Raw genomic sequence first — 21,288 nt, 5'->3', positions numbered from 1 at the left:
GGGATTATGAAATAGGTTGGTAGCAGGGTTGTTATGTAGCCTTTAGAAAATCAGTTCCTTGGTCTCTCTGCCCAGTTTCAGGTGGTGTAAAGCCATCACACCCACTGGTGACCAGCTATATGCTCCCACAGGATGTTGTGAAAGAGCACCAGGTGATTTTTTTTTTCCTCTGGTGCAAATATATTTCCAATAAATACATAGAATTCTAGCAGTTTTTGATGCTTGAGGGTATATATTTCTTACCAAAATACACTAGGAGTAGGTGTAAACAATACAAATTCTGGTGGCCTGTCATTTCTCACTAAAGCTGGTTTCCTGAACCTGACGGGTAGCAGTCCGTCATTTTCGGTTGGTGGCATTAAGTGGTGATAGTGCAAGAACTTCTGCGATAGAGGAGAAATACAGGCAGTTTCAGCCTGCCTGCTCTGGAGTGGGGGTGAGGAGTTGTCTAGAGAAACTGGGATCTTAAGCCACAACCTAAAAGTTTCTGTAAGGGAGAGGGTAGTGTGACCCTCAGTAATGGTGACTACAGAGACGACAGGGTAAGGATGCAGAGGAGATCTGTGGGGGGCTAGGATTTTATTTTCAGAAGGGGAGGGAGAAAGAAACATCAGTGTGTGCTTGCCTCTCACATGCCCCACACTGAGGACCTGGCCCGCAACCCAGGCCTGTACCTTGACTGGGAATCAAACCAGCGATCCCGTGGTTTGCAGGCCTCAATCCACTGAGCTACACCAGCCCGGGCTGCAGTTTTAAATTATCTGGTACCTCAGGTGTAGGTCATTGTGCTGTTGGATTGAATCTTGGGGGAACGAGACTGGCAAGGGGAAGTTCAGGGCTATCTAGCTCAGTGATGCCCCTCACCTTGACAGCGGTCTAAACCACCTAAGTCGGCGGTGGGCCATTCAGTAGCCTAAATACAGATCTTACTGGGTTTTTGGTTTCACTGCTGCTACCTCTGTCCCACTTCTTACTCTTGGCTTCATTGTTTGATTTTCACTTACTGCATCTTCTAGTATTTCTTCAGTTAGCCTTTGTGATGATTGGCTTGGCTTGTTTGAAAGTGGTCTATTGCCCTTAAGTGAACTATTTGTACAGCATTTCTGGTAGTAAATGTGCAGCCCATTCCCCCACACCAACCAATACACTTCAGTTCTGACACTTGACTACCAGGAGTTGGCATCAGACCCCACCTCAGATACCAGTCACAAGTCCCAGGCCTCCCATACTTGTGGCCGACCAGCTGTAAATTGGACTGCCTCCTGAGGCTTGATAATTTATTAGAACGGCTCATCTCAGAACTCAGGAAAACACTTAACCAGTTTATTACAAAGTGTAACTCGGGACCAGCCAGATGGAAGAGAGGTACACAGGCCCAGGTGTGTGGGAAGGGGCAGGAAGCGTATAGGCCCCCCCAGCTTGCCACCCTCGGTTCAACCTTGTGTTTGCCAACCTGGAAGGTCTCCCTCTAAGGGTTTTTTGGAGGCTCATACAAGCACGATTAAGTCACTGGCAATTCGTGGGTAGCTCAGTCTGTAGCCCCTCAGTGGGGCTGGGGTGAAAATTCAACCCACGTGGTTCCACTTCCACAGCTGGTTCCTCAGTTGACCCTGGAGCTATCTGGGAGGCACCAGTGATTAGCATACAGAAAGTTCCAAGGGCTTTAGAAGCCTCTGGTATCAGGGACTGTGGGCAAAGACCAAATAAATACCACAGTATTATACTTTGTGTCTGTGTGATAGGTGAGCTCTATAGAGTCCTTGTTTCCAGATGATTTTCCTTTTGAGGGACATCATCTGCTGCCCCCACTGTTACCCTGGACCAGATGCTATTGGAAAGCGCAGTCAACCAAGTCGTCTGTAAACAGGATGAGATCAGTCCCGACCCTGAGTGAGGAGTGTGTGGGATGGCCCCGCAGGAATGGGCAGGCAGGTGGACACACAGGACTTCAGCTCAGCCGTCTGCACAGTGCCTGGCCGGCAGGAAGCACTGTCACCCCGGTTTTTATTACACGGACGGGAGGGAGGTAACAGCATGTCATGAAAAAGGTGCTGCGCATGGGGGTGCACTCACGCGCTGTGGGAGGACGTGCTGAGCAGCGACGGAGCATGAACCACGGTCCCGTACGACTAATGGCGCTGAGAAAGCCCTGTGCCCTGAAGACATCGTAGCTGTCCTAACGTGGTGGCTCGACGCACCACGTGTTCCTGGTGTGGCTGGGGGAACAAGCCTGTGCTGCCGGTCCTGTGAGAGGGTAGCACAGCAGTCAGGTGCAGCCCCTAGTACTCGGTAATAAGCAACTATGTTACTATTTCCGTATTTACTATTTGTCGTGATTTCACAGCGTACTCTTTCCACTTATAAAGAAAGTTTGCTGTAAAACCGTATTTCCTTACGTGGGCAACAGCCTTAAGAGTCTTGCGTGTGCCACATGTCTGCTGCATCATTTTCCCTTGTGCTTGATGTAACCTCATGTCTGAACATGTAGTGTAGCCTAAGTGTGAGGTGCTTACGCAGTGTACAGAATGTTGCACTAACGTCCTAGGCCTCCACGCACCACTCGCAGACTCACACGGGCAGTTTCCAGTCCCGTTAGCCCCAGCCACGGTCAGCGCCCTGCATGGGTGAACATTCTTCAGCCTTTACACTATATTTACTGTATCTTTTCTATGTTTAGCTATGTTTATATACACAAACAGCATTGTTACAATTGCCTACAGTACTCAGTGCAGTAACATGCTGTACTCGTTTGTGGCCTTGGAGCAGTGGACTCTACCGTAGGGAGCCTCGGTGCCTAGCAGCCACACCAGCCAGGTTTGTGCACGTGCGCTCATCCGGTGTTCGCACGCGGCGAAATTACCTAGCGACGCGTTTGTCAGGGTGTGTCCCTGTTAAGTGGCGCATGACTACAATGATAGTGTCAGCAGCGACAGAGCTAGCACTTATTTGGACTTACAGCACAGAACCAGACGTTACAAGTGCTTTACAGAGTAGACTGACTCAGTTAATACTTGGAATTTATAAATTGGAAACCGTAATCATTCTCCACGGAGAAACTGAAGCACAGAGTTAAGAAACTTGTGAAGGCCATACCGTGAGTAAATGGCGGAGTTAGAGTTTGAACCCGACAGCCAGACCCCAGCCTTAACAATGATCCTAAGTTACCGTCCGGCCAACCAGCCAACGAGCAGGAGACAGCCTATACATTCACAAGAAGCTTAAGTTACAGTTCATGATCGGCCCAGCCAGAATTCAGAGCAAGCATCACAAGTACAATGTGGCAGCTCTGTCCTTGAGGAACAGATCGCCAACTCCACGTGATGTGGCCATAAGGCACAGAGGAAATGACCGAGAAGAGCCAGCGCTGGAGTTGTCCTGGTAGGGTGGAAGGGGGCGGGGTGAGGAGAGGGCCGGGGGCGGGTAGGTCTGGCTTGCAGGAACCATGGAGAGGGGCCAGCCTCCAATCTTCCTAGAGAGGCGCCGAGAGCCCCAGCTGGTCCTGCTTCCGCCTTGGCTAAGTTCCGCTAGGCTGCCCCCTACTTTTGGTGAGGGGCCAGGGATTCCGCGACCCCTATTCCCCCGGGGTGCCCCGGCCTCCGGGTTTCCGGGAGGAGTGGCACCCGGAGCCCGGCCCCAGCCTTCTGCCAGCAGAGGCACGGTCGCCCTTCCTGCCTCCAGGAGCTGGTCTGACACCCTCGGGCTCGCAGTACTCAGGGTGGAGGGCCGTGACCTTGCGGGTCTCCTGCTTCCCGGGGTGTTGTGTTCAGATCCAGGTCGGGGTCTCCGTCCGCCTTGTCCACTAGACGTTGAGCATCTTTACCCTTTCCTCCTTCCCCTTGTCCCCACCCATTCCGGGGCCGGAGCATCACGTGCATTTTGTCCTGCAGCCGGTGATTGGCCCAGGGGCTTGCTTCTCTCTAGAAGCCCCGCCAGGCCTTTGCTGTGATTTCGAGAAGCATTCAGTGCAAGCTACTTAATAGCGACTTCACTGTGGGCCAGGGATTTTCTCAAAAGCCGCGAATCCACTGCAGTTCTTGATTCTTGCTTCATGGGTATTCTTTTTAGGAATGCCCAGCCTCACCAGGCAGGTCTGTTGAGTGCACAAAGGGAGCCGTTGCAGCACCCCGGGTGTGCCTGGAAAAGGTGCGTTCAGAACACCCAGGCTGCCCTAAGAACGCGTTTCCAACGACTGAGGAGGAGAAGGCCACAAGTGTGGGAAACAAGACAGGCGCAGGCTCACTGTGGTTTTCTCCTCCTAGCTCTGCAGGTTCTTGCTTTTCCAGGCAGAGAGGCATTGCATGAAGTCAGGTCATCAGCCACGCTCCAGACAGTGGGGTTCCAGGTGAGCTGAGCTTCCTTCCAGCTTTCCGCATTCTGAACAGATATGAAAGGTCGCTAGGACCGGCAGCCTGACTTGGCCAGCCCCGTGCTTAGCTGGGCAGGGGATGGATCAGTAAAGTGTGGCAGAAGAGTGTGTAGGGCAGTTGGTGTGGGAGCATAGGTAAATTTAGGACGATCAGATGGGTTGGGGAGGAGGGAAACATGGGTCAAGAAATTCTGGAAAGTGAGACTCTACATTCTTGCCCACTGCAAGGATGGTGCGCAGGTGTGCAGCCTCGGCCTCAGCAGTGGGCTTGTTGGAAAAGAGCAGAGAATGAGTTGATAATGAGAGAGGCGTCTCAGGGGTGTGGAGGGGCAAGAAGCTGAAATGTGAGGAAGGAAGTTCAGGTCCATGTTCCCAGCTGTTGACGCTGAAGGAAGTAAAGACCGAATGAACACTAACGTTTGGGATCAGGGAAGTGTCTGTTCTCCATTGTCCACTAAGGTAGCCACTAGCCACACGCTCCTGTTTGCATTAAACTTAATGCCACTGAGAAATTCAGGTCCTCAGTCACACCAGACACATTGAAACCTGCTGGTCAAGGTGTTATCTGACTTCCTAGATTTAGCGTCCGTGGATGATTCTGGTCTGAACTAGCCTGTGCAGTGACGGCTGCACATCCTCTGGCACTTCTGGAGTGATTTCTTCCCCCCGTGAGAGGCTGAGCACAGAGAGAAGGCAGCCGACAGGACCGATGGGATGGGGACAGTGTGAGTCGGGGGGAGATGTCACAGGGACCTAGTTATGTAAGTGGTCAGTTCCCTTGAAATGTTTGCTTTCTTATCCAGCCTTGTAATAAACAGTCCAATAAAGAGGACTTTCTTTTGTCTGTGTGAAAGTATTATTGATTCCCATCTGCAAATGGGAGTAATAACTTTTCACAGATATGTTCTAATGATTGAGTGAATACTTGGTATAAAAATAAATGACACAGGACAAAGCACAAAGGCCCGAAACACCTTGAGAAGGTGGAAATGGCCCCAGCAGGAGGTGGACAGACACCCCTAGTGAAGAGGGCAGCACTGGCAAGTGGACAGCACATAGGGGGTCAGGCTGCAGGGCCACGTTCAAAGTCAGAGACTGCCATTCTGTCCTGGAGTCGGGTCTGTTAGGAAAGGAGGAGGTGACTGCATATGGCATTCGAGGGACAGCCAGCTTTCCAATAAGGCGACATGTCCGAAAGAGGGAGGATTGATGCAGAGCGAAAGGAGTTCTATGCCCATGGAGTCACCACTCTGCCTGTAGTGAAAGGTGAGGGAGTGGACCAGAGAGAAGCTGAGTGGGGGGCCCTGGTGGGGGCTTCCGGATGGATGCAGGCTGGGTGAAAGGCAGGTCCCTGCCTGCCGTGCTCCCTTTGGAAAACGTCAGCAAGGTGGACCCGGCTCTCGGAACGAGACACGGGGTTGATGTGATCGCCAGGTAGACAAGAGCAGGTGCTGGACCGTGCACTTGGGACGATAGCGTGGGGCCCCAGAAGTGTGTCCCTGAAAATGGGAATGCTGGCTGGGGACTGCCTCTGACCGGGGTGCTGTGTGGCTCTCTTTGCTGGTACAAACCTCCCACGGGGCTCAGAGCCACGGACCCCAGTAGATTTGTCCTTTCCCTGGAGTGCAGGCCCCTCTGTCCTTACACACGGTTTGAGCAGGAACCTGTTGTTTCAGGAGTCAGTGGCCTTTGAGGATGTGGCTGTGAACTTCACGCAGAATCAGTGGGCCAGCCTGGACCCCGCTCGGAGGGCCCTGTACAGGGAGGTGATGCTGGAGACATACAAAAATGTGGCTGACCTGGGCAAGGCCTCCTTCCTGCCTGAGACTCAGCTCCTGCCCTCGGGGCCCATGGCTTCCTCCTCAGCCATTCTAGAACCTTCTGATACCAGCAGGGGGGATGAGCTGGGCTCCCTGACCCCCAGTTGCAGGAGTAGCTGATGGAGAAAGATCTACATTCACTCTGGTCTAAACAGAACTTCCCTCTTCCCTGTTTCCTGGTGGGGACTGTCCTGAAAGGGGCTTTGCTCCAGGCACAGCGAGCTGAGGAGGTTCCCGGTGGGACACCTTCATCCTCCATTCCTCAGGGGAGATGTTTCATTCAGACTTTCAGCATCCACAATGAAACCTGCCTCAAATTCTCCGAGCCCTTGTTTCCCGAACGTGAACTTTCTTTACAGTTAGAAAAGACACAGAAACAAACCTCAGAACTTGCACAGGTGAATGGTAATGTGAGTTTCCAGATTGAAAGGACACACTGCGTGCCCAGGACCATGGATGGGAGTATCAGGTTTGAGGGGGGGATCCTACCAGGTTTTTGGAGAAAACAAAAGATTGGGAATAAGAATAGCATCCAATTTCTCAACAGCAGTCCTGCCTGAAAGCTACATGACCGATGGTGTGTGCCTTCAAAATTCGAAAGGAAAATTAGTTCACCCAGAATAAAGGCATGTCGGACCCTTGAGGTCTTAAAACATCACCTGCCATGTATGCTTCCTCAGATGTGCAACACTAAAGGAGTAAACCAGGACAAAAAAGAGGTGACACCTATTACAATCTGAATATTGTAAGTCTCCTACACTCAAAAACAGAGGGGCCGTGTCCATGTGGGGCCGCCTGCGTCTAGGCCATTCCTAACAGAGGCCAGACTGCCAGAGCCCCACCTTGGGTGTAGCACTCACCCACACTGCTTCTTACTCCAAATTCGCTCTTGGCTACTTCATCGTAGCCTGTGCCTGTGCAGAGGGTGGGCTGGCTGCACGTGCCCTGAATCCCGTGCAAGGCGTGCTTTGTCTTAAATGTATCCATCTCATTGCTGTTCCAAGCGACCTCCCAGCAGGCAACATTTCTTGCCACTTCATCTAATTATTATTTTTTTAGTTGTGGAATTAGCTACCACTTTTTCAGACAGCTTGACTGCCCAGGGCAGGAAGCAGAGAGTGAAGTTACAGAAATTCTGTATTAATTTCCTGTCCAGTAAAGTAGGGATGACAATGTACCTCATAAGTTTGTGTCGAGGATTAACTGCACTGATACATGTAGAAGTGCTTGGAACAGTGACTGGAGCATAATAAACTAAATGCTATTTATTGTGATGTCATTGGTGAGTTTTGACTTATGTGTACACCAGGGAAACAGTCACCACGAGTAACAAACAGCCCCGCCCCCAGAACTTTGCTGGTGCCCCTTGCAGTCCTTCCTCCCGGCTTCCCCCAGGTAACCACTGCTTGCTTTCTGTCACTTCACATTTCTTTTCTAGGATTTTATGTAAATGCCACCACACTGTGTGTACCTTTCTCTTGAGTCCGGTGTCTTTCACTCAGCATAGTTATTCTGAGCTTCCCCTGTGTAGCACGCTGAGTCGCAGTGCACTATGGATGTGTCACAATGTGTCCGTTCACTGCTTGGTGGCCATTTGGGTTGTTTACAGCTTCTGGCTGTTACAGATAAAAGTGCTGTGAACACTTGTGTTCAAGTATTTGTAAGTGTGTGTGTGTGTGTGTGTGTGTTTATTTATCTTGGTAAGTGCCTGGAGCGGAACGGCCAGGTCATAAGATAGGTGTATACTTAGCTTTTTCAGAATCTTCAAAACTGCCCCGTGAAGAAACTGTGCCATCTTACATTCCCACCAGCATCGTAAGAGAGTTCCACTCCTCACACATCTTTGCCTACACTTGATCATGTCATTCTTTTTCAATTATTCTAATAAGTGTATAATGCTATCTTATTGAGCTTTTAATTTGCATTCCCCTAATGATGAATGACATTGAGTATGTTGTCACGTGCTTAGCTGCCTTTCATTATGGCTTCTTTGCTAAAGCATTCATTGATTCTGCCTATGTTTCAACTGGGTTTTTTTTATTGATCTATGAGAGATCTTTATATATGATAGATAAAAGTCCTCTTTCATAGATAAGATTTTCAAATATTTTCTCCCAACTTGTGACTTGTCTTTTCATTCTCTTAATAGTAGCTTTTGAAGAGCAGATTTTAATGTCGATGCGTGGCCAGCACGATGGTTCCAGTGTATCAGTTTGTTCTTTTACGGATTGTGCTTTTAGTATCATATTTAAGAAACCTTTGCCCTACCCAAGTTTATAAAGGCTTTGTCCTATTTTTCTTTCCAGAAGGTTTTACAGTTTTAAAAATTTACATTTAGATCCATCATCTATTTCGAGTTAAATTTTGTACAGGGTGTGGAGAATGGACCTAAGTTATTTCTCCCCTCCCTCCTGCCCTTCCTTCTTAAATGGCTGACCTGTTGTCATACCGTTGTCTGAAAACTCGGTCCCTTCCACACCGAGTTGCTGTGGCACTATTGTCACAAATCGGTTGTCCGTGTCCGTGTGGGCCTGCCACTGATTCCGTTCTGCTGCACCGATCTCTGTGTCTATCTGGACGCCATTCGCACGCTGCCTTTCCTACTGTAGTTCTTCTGAGTGTTGAAGTCATGTAGTGTCAGTCATTCTACTCTGCTTTTTTTTTTTTTTTGGTCAAAGTTGTTTTGGCCATTCTAAGTTCTTCGCATTTCCGTATGAATTTTAGAATCAATTTGTCAGTTTCTACAAAACACATCCTGGAATTTTGATTGAAATTGAATTGAACTATAGATCAATTTTGGAATAATAGACATTGTAACTTTACAGAGGCTTTTCGCTCACAAACACTGTAAATGAATTCATCTATTTAGATCTTAATTTCTTTTAGCAATGTTTTATAATGTTTACTCATTAGGTCATTCACGCCTTTCCTCAGATTTGTGTCTAAATGTTTCATATTTTTGATGCTATGATAAATAGTAAATTTCCAGTTTTAATTAATAGTATATAGAAATAGAATTAATTTTTGTATTTTGATCTTACAGCCTGCAACCTTGCACAACTCACTTATTAGCTGTAGTAACATTTGTAGGTTCCATAGGTTTTTGTATTCACAAATAACAGCCATTTTACTTCTTTCCAATTTTGGATGCATTTTCTTTTTCTTGACTTATTGCACTGGCTAATGGTTGGGGACAGTATTTTACAAAGAGGCAATCTCTCTGCCATTGGCCAGGGGAGGGACATCCAGTTCCAGACTTTAATTCTCTGATACGTGAGGAGAATCCTTGACAGGTGCAAAGACTACAGTTCCCATCGCTCCTGATTCACCTTGCCCTGGAGCTGCCTCTGGGTCAGTGCTACCTGTATTCCGTCCCTCTGATGAGGCTGTTCTGGGAAACAATGGGTCCCTTGTAGCATGTTTCCAATTTTCTTTTCTGACTGCCCAGGATTCCAGTCACCCTCCCAATTTGGGGTTTTAATTTAGGCCTATCAAAGCTTTCGGATTCCTCCCTGCACTATAATATCAAATATAGGAGTTGCCTGTCCAATTTTGTTCTCCTTCAAGTTAGTCCTAATGGTAATAACTGGCTGCAACTCTATTTAGAGTTTGTGGCATATGTGTATGGACATGTGCACCCATACGTGTGTGCCCATCTCTCTGGACTCATGGTAGATGTTTGTTTTTGATACATTTAGAGAAAAGGCAGTTTGCAAATGTAAGTCCTTACCATGCTATTGTCTCTGGAAACCCAATTCTATTTAAAATGATCGTTTTTGCATAATCTTTACAACACCCCAGGTTTTAGGAAATGGACCTTCTGTGGTGGGTCTAATCCGTGTGTTAGGCAGCCTCCACTCTGGTCCCCACTGATTCTCATCCAACACTGAACGTGACTGGCCTTTGGTGAGTGTGTATTGAGGTGATTATGGTGCACAGTTTCCAAACATAAGCGACATTGCAGCGTGCCAGGCCTCTTGGATTGCTTCCTTTGGGTGGAAGCCTATTGCACATGTTGTGAGGACACTCAGCAACGTCATCACATACCCATGTGGGAAGAGACCAAAGTCTCACCAATAACCAGTACCAAGCTGCCAGCCATGGTGACAGTGAGTTCCTTGGAGGCAGATCCTTGGGCTCAGGCAAATTTTCAGATGAGTGCAGTCCTAGGTGACACCTGATGAAAGTTCATGAGCAATCCCAAGCCAGTACCACCCAGCCAAGCCACTCCTGAGTTCCTGATTCTCCAAGAAACTTGGAGAGATAATACATGTGTTTTGTTTTCAGCCACAAAGTTTTGGGGTGATTTGTTATGCAGCTATAGAGACCTAATGGACTCTTCATGATAGGAAGAGCCCATAGGTATATGGACTCTTTATGCTATAGTTGATCAGTGACTATGTCTAATTCCTGTCAAAGGAGTACCAAACTCGTGTGATAGAACCAGACATCAGGGGTCATACTGTCTTCTAGCAGTGCGAGGCCAATTTCCCTGTATAGCTCTGAAGTGGTTGGAGAGTGGGAACCCTGCATTTGGAACCGTGTTCAGTGGACATTTCAGATGGTCAAAGTCTATTCACATTGACGATCACACCGGCCAGAAGTGGTCACTGGAGTAAGGCTACTGTTGACGCCAGTCATTTTCAGAAGCGTGGTCACTATAGTGAGGCACTAGCTAATTGGCGGTTGACTAGTGGGTGGGGCTATCACCGATTGGCTGACTTTCAAGGGTGTTTGTTACTGATTGGCTCACACTCATAAACTTGAGGTTGCTATTGACTTGCTAACTTGCAGAAGGAGAGTTACCGGGGGTCACCTAAGCGAGGTTGTCACTTACTGGTTTTCAGAGCATGCTTTCTGACCCGAAGTTACGTAAATTAAAGGAAGTTATTTGTTCATGGCTTGGGGCTTTGATCAAAAACAGTTTTTCTGCCCTGGCTGGCGTAGCTCAGTGGACTGAGCGCAGGCTGCGAACCAGGCATCGCAGGTTCGATTCCCAGTCAGGGTACATGCCTAGGTTGCAGGCCATGGCCCCCAGCAACCGTACATCGATGTTTCTCTCTCTCCCCCCCTTCCCTCTCTAAAAATAAATAAATAAAATCTAAAAAAACCCCAGCCTTTCTCCTTCTTGAATATAAAAAAGTGCTTTTAATGTTTTCTTTTCTTTTCCCTTCTATCAGCTAAACCTCCAGGAGACACTGTAAGAGATTATCCAGATCTTTGTTTGTGCATGATATTTTGTTCAGCCAGTGTTGACATTTAAGTTATTTTAGTGCCAGTGACCCCCACCCCTCTCCACAAAAAACTGTAAATTACAGATTTTCCTCCCGGAATTTATTGGAAAAAGCTAAACAGAGGGCATTTAGGGCATCCTGCCAGCGTCAAAACCGGACTAAACCATTTAACATAGGGCATGTCCTGTACACACAGGACGCCTGGCAACCTTAGTCACCATTATTTTGGTTGTCAAATGGACCTGCCCCAAGAGGCCCCCCACACGTACAGGTCCTAAGAAAGAGGGAGCTGTATAAAGGCAGGTGGGAACCATGGTTTTCCTAAGGGCTGCCCCGCCTAGGACCCAAGCAGTATCCCTGGCTTGGGCATCTAAGAGATGACACCAGCAGGAGCCATTCTCCCCACACCTGCACAGCCAGGTGACCCTCGAAGTAATGGCCGACCGCTGATGGGGCAGTTTATTACCTGTGGCCCCACCTGTGCCTAGAGGTCGAGGTCTGAGTGGAGCGAGGTTGCATCAGTGTCGCGACACTCCAATCCCTAGCTGGTTCCAACCGCTGCAGCCGGCAGAGGCACCCGCCCCACCTCGTGACAGCTCAGGCAAGGACCCGCCCACAACCCCACCCCTTCCGCAGGGCGGGCCCCAGTCACGTGGGGTCGGGCGCGGGGACCACCGAGGTGGGCGGCCTCCGAGCGGCCTAGAGGGGCGCTGGCCGCGCGCGCGCACTTCCGCGTCGGCTTTTAGCTACCAGCTTTTCGGGGGTCGGAGTGAAAGAGTGAGGGTTCCAGCGGGTTCTACGTGCCAGGTCCGCTCCGTGCTGGCATCTTCGCCTTCCCCGGCGCGTCGTCAGCACTCCCGCCCCTGCACTCGGTCCCCGTGGTGGCTCGTCCCTCCCTGACCTGGGGCTCTGGCGTCTGGGCCTCGCGGAAGCCGCCCGCGGTGGCTGCGGGGACTTCCAGAGCCCTGGTCCAACCCCCGGCCCACGGAAGCGGGATCCTCTTTCCCACCGCACAGAATTGGCGCCTCAGCCTCCTGCACGGGGTGCTGGCGTTTCCGTGCTTGGGTTCCTCTGCTTCCCTGGTCTCGGTCGGCATCACCCATCGGAACACTATTTACTCCTAATCCGCAGCCAGCCACCCACGTCCCTCCTCTCCACAGGCATCTTTCTTGGGGGCGTTAATGTCATGGTCCCTATAAGAGCTTTTTAAGGTTTGTTTGGACCCAACACTAGGGGCAGGGATGTCTCAGTCCCCCTGGTGTGCAGATGTGGGGGTTGCCCTGAGGCCCAGGCGGAGCAGTGCCTGAGGAGGTGGGGCGCTGAGCACGCGCTGACCTGCCTGGCAGAGTCTCCCACCAGGGCCGGCAATGAGGAGCCTGGGAAGGCCCTGGGAGACTGGGGGTGGTGCAGGACTGAGCTCCTTGCACTCATGGCTCTTCCTCTCTTAGCTTCCAAGGTTCTTGCTTTTCCAAGTGCTGAAGACAGTGCACGAAGGCAGGGGACATCGGCCATGCTCCAAACAACTTGGCTTCAGGTGAGCTGAGCTTCCTCTCCAACTTTTAAAAATCGCATTGGTTATTGGTTGATCGGGAAGGGACCCAGAAGGCCTAGCGTGGCCAGGCTCTTGCGTCCATCCTCAGAGCTTTGGCTGTAGATACGTGGTGGAGGAAATGAGTTTTGTGTATAGAGATGCATTTGGATGTGTAGGGTTAAGTGTGAAAGGGGGACCCGAGCCAAGAAATTCTCCCTTACCATGGACATCTAGATCATGTGCTACAAAGAAGAGTCACCTGCTGAGATCAGAGTAATTCTTCACTGGAGAGATTGCCCCACAAACTGGAGACGTGTCCCACAGAGACCGGCACTGTTCATACAGTTTCTAAATGCTAGGTGCATGGTATTGAATAATGCAGATAAATTCCCTTTTCTCATCAGCAAAAGAGTCTGCAAACAAATAAGCAAGTTAATACCATAATCACATGTTGCTAACCTACAGAGCTTCTCCAGAGTGTGAGCCACTGGGCGGTACCTGGGAGCTCATTAGAATTGCAAATTTTTGGGCCCCACCCTAGACTCGAACAGACTGAGGAGGAGGCTACCTGGGGTTGGGAATCCATTGTAAAAGCCACCCAGTTTGATACTTGTAAACCTCCAATTTGGGAAACCTCAATGCAGCCACCTCTGAAGGTAATGATCAGGGGAGGCCTCACAGAGGTGGTATCTTGAGTTTGGGACCTCACGAGGAGAATGAGACAGAAAAGCGGTCTTGGGAACTATGGAAGAGAGAACTTTCCAGAGAGAAGGACAGCAGATAGAAAGCCCCTGAAGTGGGGGAGAGATCAGGGTGTTCATCAGGAATAGGGAGAGGGCAGGAACTCGTTCAGTGTGAGGTGGGAGAAGGTCACTGTGGAGACTTTGGTTTCTCCTCTGGGTCCATTTGGAAGGCACTGATGTATTTAAGCAGGGGAGGTGACATGGTTAGATTTATCTATTGAAAAGGTTTTCCATCCCTTCTTTTAAGCAGGGGAGGTGACATGGTTAGATTTATCTATTGAAAAGGTTTTCCATTCCTTCTTGGCGAGTTGTTTGTGCAAGGTGTTACTTAGGTGCATATTTGCAGACCAGGTAGGAGATTAAGTGTTGTCCCCCCCTTTTTTTTTAAAGTAGACTTCACTTTTTTAGAGAAGTTTTAGGTTCACAGCAGTGTTGAGCAGAAAAAGCAGTTTCCATGCACTTCCTGGCTCCACCCCTGCATGATAATCACCCCCCACCAGAGTGGTACCGTAGTTACAACTGAACACATGCATGACACGTTGTCATCACCCGGAGTCCACAGCTGTGCATCCTGTGGGTTTCAGACGTATGGTGACATGTCTCCTCCATGACAGCGTCGTACAGAGCAGTACTGTCCGTATCCCACAGAGTATTGTCACAGCCCTGAAAGCCCTCTGGGCTGTGCCTGTGTGTCCCTCCCCCACTCCCTGGCAGCCGAGGGTCTTTTTCACCCTATACCGGTACATAGTCTTGCCCTTTTCCGAATGCCACGTACTTGGAATTATACAGTGTAGCCTTTTCAGATGGGTTTCTTTCACTTAGTCATATTCATTTAGGGTTCCTCTGTGACTTTTCATGGCTTGATAACTTGCTTGCTTATTTATTTATTTATTTATTTATTATTTTTTAATCCTCGCCTGGGGATACGTTTATTAATTTGAGAGAGAGAGGGACATCGATTGCCTCCCGTAGGGGACGATGTTCCAACCACCTGAGCCACCCAGCAGGGTGATAGCTTAGTTTTGGTGCTGAGTGATGTTCCCTTGTCTGGACGGACCACAGTGTGTTTATCCGTTTACCTGCTAGGGGCGTTGCGGCTGCTTCCGAGTGTTGGCCGTGATGAACACAGCTGCTGTGACCATCTGTGTGCAGGTTTTTGTGTGGACATAAGTTTTCAACTCGTTTGGGAAGATCACCAAGGAGCGGGACTGCTGGCTCACATGGTAAGGGCACGTTTAGTTTTGTGAGAAACCGCCAAACCGGTTTGCATTCCCACCAGCGCCGAGTGGGAGGTCCTGTCGCCCCGAGTGCTCACCAGCACTGGGGGTCCTTGTTCTGGGTCTGGCTGTTCTGATAGGTGCGTCAGTGGCATCTCATTGTTTTAATTTGCATCTCCCAGGTGACATATGATGTTAAGTCTTTTCACATACCCATTTGCCATCTGTATGTCTTCTTTAGTGAGGTATCTGTTCAGGTATTTTGCCCATTTTTTAGTTGGGTTGTTCACTTTCTACTGTTGAGTTTTAGGAGTTCTTTGTATACTTTGGATAACAGTCCTTTATCAAAACTTTTTCCCCCAAATATTTTGTCTCTGTCTGTGGCTTGTCTTCTCATTTCTCAAAGTGTTGTCCTATTAAGGTACGGTTCAATCTCCCCTTGTCATTTCTCTCAAAAATTCTTTTTCTTCAGTAGATTCTCAGCTAGTCTCTTACACTTACTTTTTGAGATGGCTTTTTAAGAAATCCTCATCCAAGGATGTTGATTTGAGAGAGAGAGAGAGAGGAAGGGGGGTGGGGGGAGAGAGTGAGCGAGCAAGAGGGGGAAAGAGAGGTGAAGGTGAGAGGGAAACATCGATTGACTGCCTCCCATATGCGCTCCAACTGGGGATCAAACCATGACCTTTAGGTCTACAGGATGATGCTCCAACCAGCTGAGCCACCTGGCCAGGGTTCAGGTGGCTTTAAATCAGGGGGTCCAACCTGTGGTCTGCGGGCCACATGTGGCTCAGGATGGCTATGAATATAGCCCAACACAGAATCATAAATTTACTTAAAACATTAAGAGATTTCTTTTGTGATTACCTGTAGCAGTGTATTAATGTGTGGTCCAAGACAACTCTTCTTCCAGGGTGGCCCAGAGATGCCAAAAGGGTAGAACCCCTGCTTTAAATGATCCCCAACCCCTGCACGAACCTCACTGATTCTTTGTTGGGGGAGTGGATTCTTTCGAATTCATAGGCAAAATTGAGAGAAATTCACTTTACAAACTTGATTCTTCCCATCCTGAAACACTGTATGTCCCACTATATTTCATCCTTTTATTTATTTTAATAAACATTCAAGTTTTCTTCATCCTGGTCTTAAACATTTTTGTTAGGTATATTCTTAGCTATTTTTATATCAATGGCATCTTATTTTCTCCCATTTTATCTCCTAATTTATTTGTGATGGTATTCAGGAGAGCTAATGATTCTGGTTTATTTATCCTGTATCTAGCTAACAACACATTGTTTTGTCAGTTTTAAATGTTTTTCACTCAATCTCTTGGCTCTGGGTATTTTTAGGCAGATAACGTCAGCTCTGTGTTGGTGGGCTTCTCATCTGCATCTTCAGTCAACCATGGACCAAAAACATATGAAAGAAAAGTTAAACATTGTTGCTGACGTGTGCTATGTGTGTAGGCCTGCGCTGGCTGCCCCTGTACTGAACATGTGCAGGCTTTTCTCATTATCGTTATTCCCTAACAAAGCTGCAGAGCCGCTATTTCCATAGCTTAGATTGTATCAGTGTTATAACTGGTCTGGGGGTGGTTTAAAGTATATCGGAGGGTATGGATGGGTTATGTGCAAATACTGTGCCACCGTACATGAGGGACTTGAGCATCCTTAGATTTTGGTGTCCATGGGGGGTCCTGGAACCCCTTCCCTGCGGATACTGAGGGGGCGACTGTAATCATTTCATCCACCAAGCGGAGGTGTTTGTGTTTATTCCTTCCCCACGTGCTGCTTTCCAGCCTTTCACGGAAAGAGGGACTCGGCTTGTGGTGGGCCCTCTGCCACCAACTGGAATGGATGTGCTCTGGCATTTTCCTGTCAAAGTGGTGTTTGCTGTTGTTTTCTGATCCCCTTCGTACATTTACCAAGTCTCATTTGTGGTCAGACCATTTTTGAAGTTAATTCTTTCAGCATATTTATATGAGGCATCAAGTATCTGCCAGGCAGTATAGTGTGTGCTAGTAAACCAGTTACGAACAAAACAGAACTCTTGCCTCGTGGGCTTACATTCTGGTGGGGGAGACAGGCAATAGCAAGTCCCCTTTGCTCTTGGGAAGATGGAGATGGCCCAGGGGAAGGTGGGGGGTAGGCACACACCTTGACAGGTGGAACGGGGCTGTGCTCAAAGACCGGCACCGCCAACCGTGTTGGCAGTCAGGTGGACCAGGCAGGCTGTAGGTTTTCTTCGATTAGAGGTAGCTTTCTGATATAGCAAGAAGGTATAAAAAGAAATTTGCAAAATGCTGGGGACATTTTGGAGGGGTGCTCCTCCACACACAGTGGGGGGTGTTGGGGAAGACCGAGGAGAGGCCAGGTACGGGGGACAGGTGGGGCCATCTGTGTACTTTAGGTGGGCGGGGACAGGGCGAGTGGCAGCTGCCTGCCATGGCTGGTGTATAGAGAATGAGGTGAGCAGATCATGGAGTGCATGAGGTCGGAGGTGCCAGAGGGATGTGGGCCGATGCAGTCACCAGGCGGAGAGCCCCAGATGCCAGGCTGTGGGGTGAGGATGACAGCTGGGGCCCCAGAGTGGAGCAGATGGGAGGGTGTAGGGGCTCCGTGTTTGGAGATGGGAACGCTGGCTGAGGCAGGCCACTGGCTGGGTGCTGGGTGCCCTTCTTGGTAGAACGGACCTTCCCTAGGGCCCCAAGTTGGGGGCCCTGTGGTGCAGGCTGCCTCCCTTTGCCCTGCACTCAGAGCGTGAGCAGGGACCTGCCGTTTCAGGAGCCAGTGACCTTTGAGGATGTGGCTGTGCACTTCACGCAGAATCAGTGGGCCAGCCTGGACCCCGCACAGAGGGCCCTGTACCGGGAGGTGATGCTGGAGACGTACGCAAACGTGGCTGCCCTGGGTAAGGCCTCTCCCCGTGGCTCTTGGTGATAGCTTGGCATCTTCCTCAGATGTTTGGGGAGTCTCATAACCCTTCGGTTTGCTGACTGCAGGGGCTACAGGACTTCCTTCCATCCCAGGGAGGAGCGACCTTTCGGGCCCTGAGGGGAAGGACTTCCTGGTGCTCCGGGTGCCCTTCCTTCCTCCACCCGCCGTTGGCCTAGGGCTGTGGGCTGGAGGCGTCTCCCAGGGTGTCAGTACCTGCAGCCTTCCCGGGGGGATTTCCTTTCTCCTCCGTCAGGGCAGTGGTGAAATTTCCTCCCGTGGAGAAGGGCTGTCGCCCTGTCACGCCCTTGGGGCAGTTTGGAGCCTTCCCTCAGTACCCCTGGCTGGCTCACCGGTCTCCTGGGGGCTCCATTTCTCTCCCTTCCCCAACTAGCCCATTGCAGGGTGGGCCAGCAGGACCAGCTCTGGATGTCTGCCTCAACCTGCCTGTCTTTTTTTCTTGCTGAAGTTGCATTTCCGGTCCCCAAACCTGCTCTGATTGCCCAGCTGGAGAGAGGGGAAGCCCCCTGGGGCCCTGACCCCTGGGCAGCAGAGGTGTGGAGTTGCATCTGTCCAGGTGAGCGAGAGAGCGCGGCAGCTTCTGGGTCTGCCTTCCTGGTTTGCTGGCAATGTTTCGTCTGCAGCAGGAAATACGGCCTCCAGCCGTCCGTACGGAGGCGGCGGCACTCGGGGCAGCCTGACCTCCCCCGACTTCCAGCCCCGAGCCCGGAAAGACCAGTCCCAGGGGTGCTTGGCCACCGGCTTTCTGCACACGTGTGTGGCCGTCCTCCCACAGAACATGGTGACCCTGGAGCTCCTAGACCACTTCATTTCTCACCCGTGGAAACATTTAATTTTATGCCAATTTTTATGGCAGAGTAGGGCTTCAGTCATATTTTAGGGAAAATTTGATTCTGTGGGTCAAACTGATTTATTTTGTGGCTCTGCTATGGGGTTTGGTTTAATTTCCTTTTTGCGCATTTTAAAGTCTCCTATGCCATAGTCTGTAGGTTTACATTGTATTTGTTGTATATGGGGCTGCGTAGGAGGAGGCAAGGACTGGCCACGCCCCCCAGTCCGCCCCGCAGCACCTGGCACATGCACATGCACACAGCCAACAGCTTCCTGGGGAGTGCCTGCCGGCCCTGGGAGCCGTGGGTTACTCGGTTTTCTTCCCTGTGGAAAGGCAGTTCCAGGCCTCACTGCTCACCCTTGCGTGACTTTGTGAATAACGGTTTGTTTAGCAGCTGTCCCACCGTGGCCCCGAGCTCCGCCCCGCCGACTCTGCAAGCAGCTTTTATCCCAGAGTATTGTGTGGGGCCTTCTTAAAGCGAATCGTGAGGCCATTCCTTCGGTGGAATTTAGAATTTGGGGTGCTTTCCTGGCCCGTGGGGGCGGGGCACTGTGCTCCCTCACCTCCCTGCTTGTGTTCCCAGCCTGCCCTGCCCCTTGTCCCACTGGACCTGACGTCTGGGCCGTCTCACTGGCCTTTCTCCTCTTCTGGGTCTCTCTTTCTTTAAAAAATTTTCCATTTCTGCTGATCCCTCTTATCTGCCCCTTTTTGTTCTCTCTTTACCCCCCTCCCGCCTTCCTCCCCTCCCATTCTTGAAGTTCTGGTTCTGCCCGCTTCACCTGCCTAGCCTGCCCCCCCCCCCCACAGGAGGCCCCTCGCGCTCTGTGTCCAGTGTCATTGCTTCTCCAGTTGTCTGTTAAGTGTTTTTCTTTTTCTCCCTCCTTTATGAATGCTTATAGGCATTTCAGGGATTGATTGATTTATTGTGATTTTGAGAGGATGTTTATTAAAGTTGGGGACAGTGAAACAAGGAAGGGCTTAGGATGGAGGAAGCAACGAAGAGGGCCCTGGAGACAGGTTCAGGGGTGAGCCTGGGACGAGCTGCCGCTTCCTGCCGCTCCCCCGGCTGCACGTCTCGTGGGGCCCCTCGGCATTCGGGAGACGCATGCCTGAGAGAGGCGGAGTGGGGGGAGGGAAAGGCGTGGGCGTGCCTCCGGGGCGAGGAGCGTGCTCTTGGGTGTATTTTAAAAAATCACATCCTACAAAAGACAAGTAGGACCTCTGGGTCCTGTTCTCCGTGCAGCTCCGTAACTCAGACCCCTGCGGTTTCTCCAATCAGGCGGTGAGTCCCGCATCAAGGACGACAACGATGAGCCAGCGGTAAAGCGGGAAGCCCCCGCAGAGACAGAGCGGCCACGGCGGCCGGGAGGAGGGCTTCTCAGAGAGATTCCCGAGCCCCTCGGTTTTAAAAGCAAGGCCCCGTGGCAGCCTTCCGGCCCGAACCCGAACCTGATCCTGCGGGGGGGCATGAAGTTCTACCGGTGCGGCGTGTGCGGGAAGCTCTTCCGGTACAACTCGAAGCTCGTTCGGCACCAGATGAGTCACACGGGGGAGAAGCCCTTCAAGTGCAGGGAGTGCGGCAAGGCCTTCAAGTCCAGCTACGACTGCACGGTGCACGAGAAGAACCACGCCGGGGCGGGGCCCTACGAGTGTAAGCAGTGCGGCAAGGGGCTGAGCTCCAACACGGCCCTGACGCAGCACCAGAGGATCCACACGGGGGAGAAGCCCTACGAGTGCAGGGAGTGCGGCAAGGCCTTCCGCAGGAGCGCGGCCTACCTGCAGCACCAGCGGCTGCACACCGGGGAGAAGCTGTACACGTGCAAGGAGTGCTGGAAGGCCTTCGGCTGCAGGTCGCTCTTCGTCGTCCACCAGAGGATCCACACCGGGGAGAAGCCCTTCCAGTGCCAGGAGTGCGGCAAGGCGTTCACACAGAAGATAGCCTCCATCCAGCATCAGAGGGTCCACACCGGCGAGAGGCCCTACGGGTGCAAGGTGTGTGGGAAGGCCTTCAAGTGGTACGGTAGCTTCGTTCAGCATCAGAAGTCGCACCCGGAGGAGAGGAAGCCGGTCCCCACGAGTCCCCGGTGCCCCGCTTCAGCCCCGTTGCCAGGCCCCCTCCGGAGTCTCTGCCCGGCTCCGGCCGTGGCCGTGCCTTCGCTGACCTTTCCGCAGGCCGTGCTCCTTCCTACCTCCGGGCCTCTGTTCGTGCTGCTGCCCGCGTCTGCAGTGCCTTCGCCGCCTGTGCAGATGGTGCGCGTCTTCCAGGGCCCCGCTGCCGTCGCCAGGCCTTTCCCGGTTCGGCTCACCCCCTCCCAGCCCCCGTGAGCTTCACCTTGCCGCGCCCGCGGCTCTCACGCCCAGCACATCTCCCACCTAACTGGAGTTGCACTTGTAGTTTTTTCCCCTCACTTTATGTGTGTTTCGACTGCTTCAGCATACACTCCACTGTGATCTGTATATTCGAAGACTGTGTTCATACGTTTTCTTTCAGAAATGGAAGTACTTGACCTTGGCATTGGCCCCTCTCGGGCTTGGACAGTAATGGCTGTGTCTGCACTGTGGGGGCTGTACCTGCACTTGGAAGGGATGTTGGA

General features: G+C 50.9%; 1 protein-coding gene across 8 annotated transcripts; it reads left to right on the top strand.

The window, feature by feature from the left end:
- The first annotated feature begins 3,853 nt into the window (after nt 1-3,853).
- Nucleotides 3,854-21,156, top strand: LOC114501928 (zinc finger protein 621-like). Of its 8 annotated transcripts, none has more exons than XM_028518704.2 (6): nt 12,110-12,227; nt 12,869-12,954; nt 14,781-14,917; nt 17,692-17,818; nt 18,311-18,418; nt 19,974-21,156. In XM_028518704.2, the coding sequence occupies exons 3-6, from the start codon at nt 14,915-14,917 to the stop codon at nt 21,017-21,019; spliced, it is 1,284 nt and encodes a 427-aa protein (XP_028374505.1). In that variant the 5' UTR covers nt 12,110-12,227; nt 12,869-12,954; nt 14,781-14,914; the 3' UTR covers nt 21,020-21,156. The 8 variants fall into 8 exon arrangements, with proteins under 8 accessions (XP_035886380.1, XP_035886379.1, XP_035886378.1 ...); XM_036030489.1 differs by having other exon boundaries at nt 12,110-12,463; nt 14,847-14,917; XM_036030487.1 differs by lacking the exons at nt 12,110-12,227; nt 14,781-14,917 and adding an exon at nt 3,854-4,342.
- The last annotated feature ends 132 nt before the right edge of the window (nt 21,157-21,288 follow it).

Source organism: Phyllostomus discolor, chromosome 7 (assembly GCF_004126475.2).
Source record: "Phyllostomus discolor isolate MPI-MPIP mPhyDis1 chromosome 7, mPhyDis1.pri.v3, whole genome shotgun sequence".
Lineage (NCBI taxonomy): Eukaryota > Metazoa > Chordata > Mammalia > Chiroptera > Phyllostomidae > Phyllostomus > Phyllostomus discolor.
Note: the sequence above shows the minus strand (reverse complement) of the source record. Positions and strands in the feature narration are given on the sequence as shown.

What these genes read in the sequence shown, in the direction of transcription:
- LOC114501928 (XM_036030483.1), top strand. Translation starts at nt 12,850, where the DNA reads ATGGCTCTTCCTCTCTTAGCTTCCAAGGTTCTTGCTTTTCCAAGTGCT. An exon ending in TCCAAACAACTTGGCTTCAG is followed by an intron (nt 12,955 to 17,691) that starts GTGAGCTGAGCT and finishes CTGCCGTTTCAG; the next exon opens with GAGCCAGTGACCTTTGAGGA. An exon ending in CGCAAACGTGGCTGCCCTGG is followed by an intron (nt 17,819 to 18,310) that starts GTAAGGCCTCTC and finishes TTCTTGCTGAAG; the next exon opens with TTGCATTTCCGGTCCCCAAA.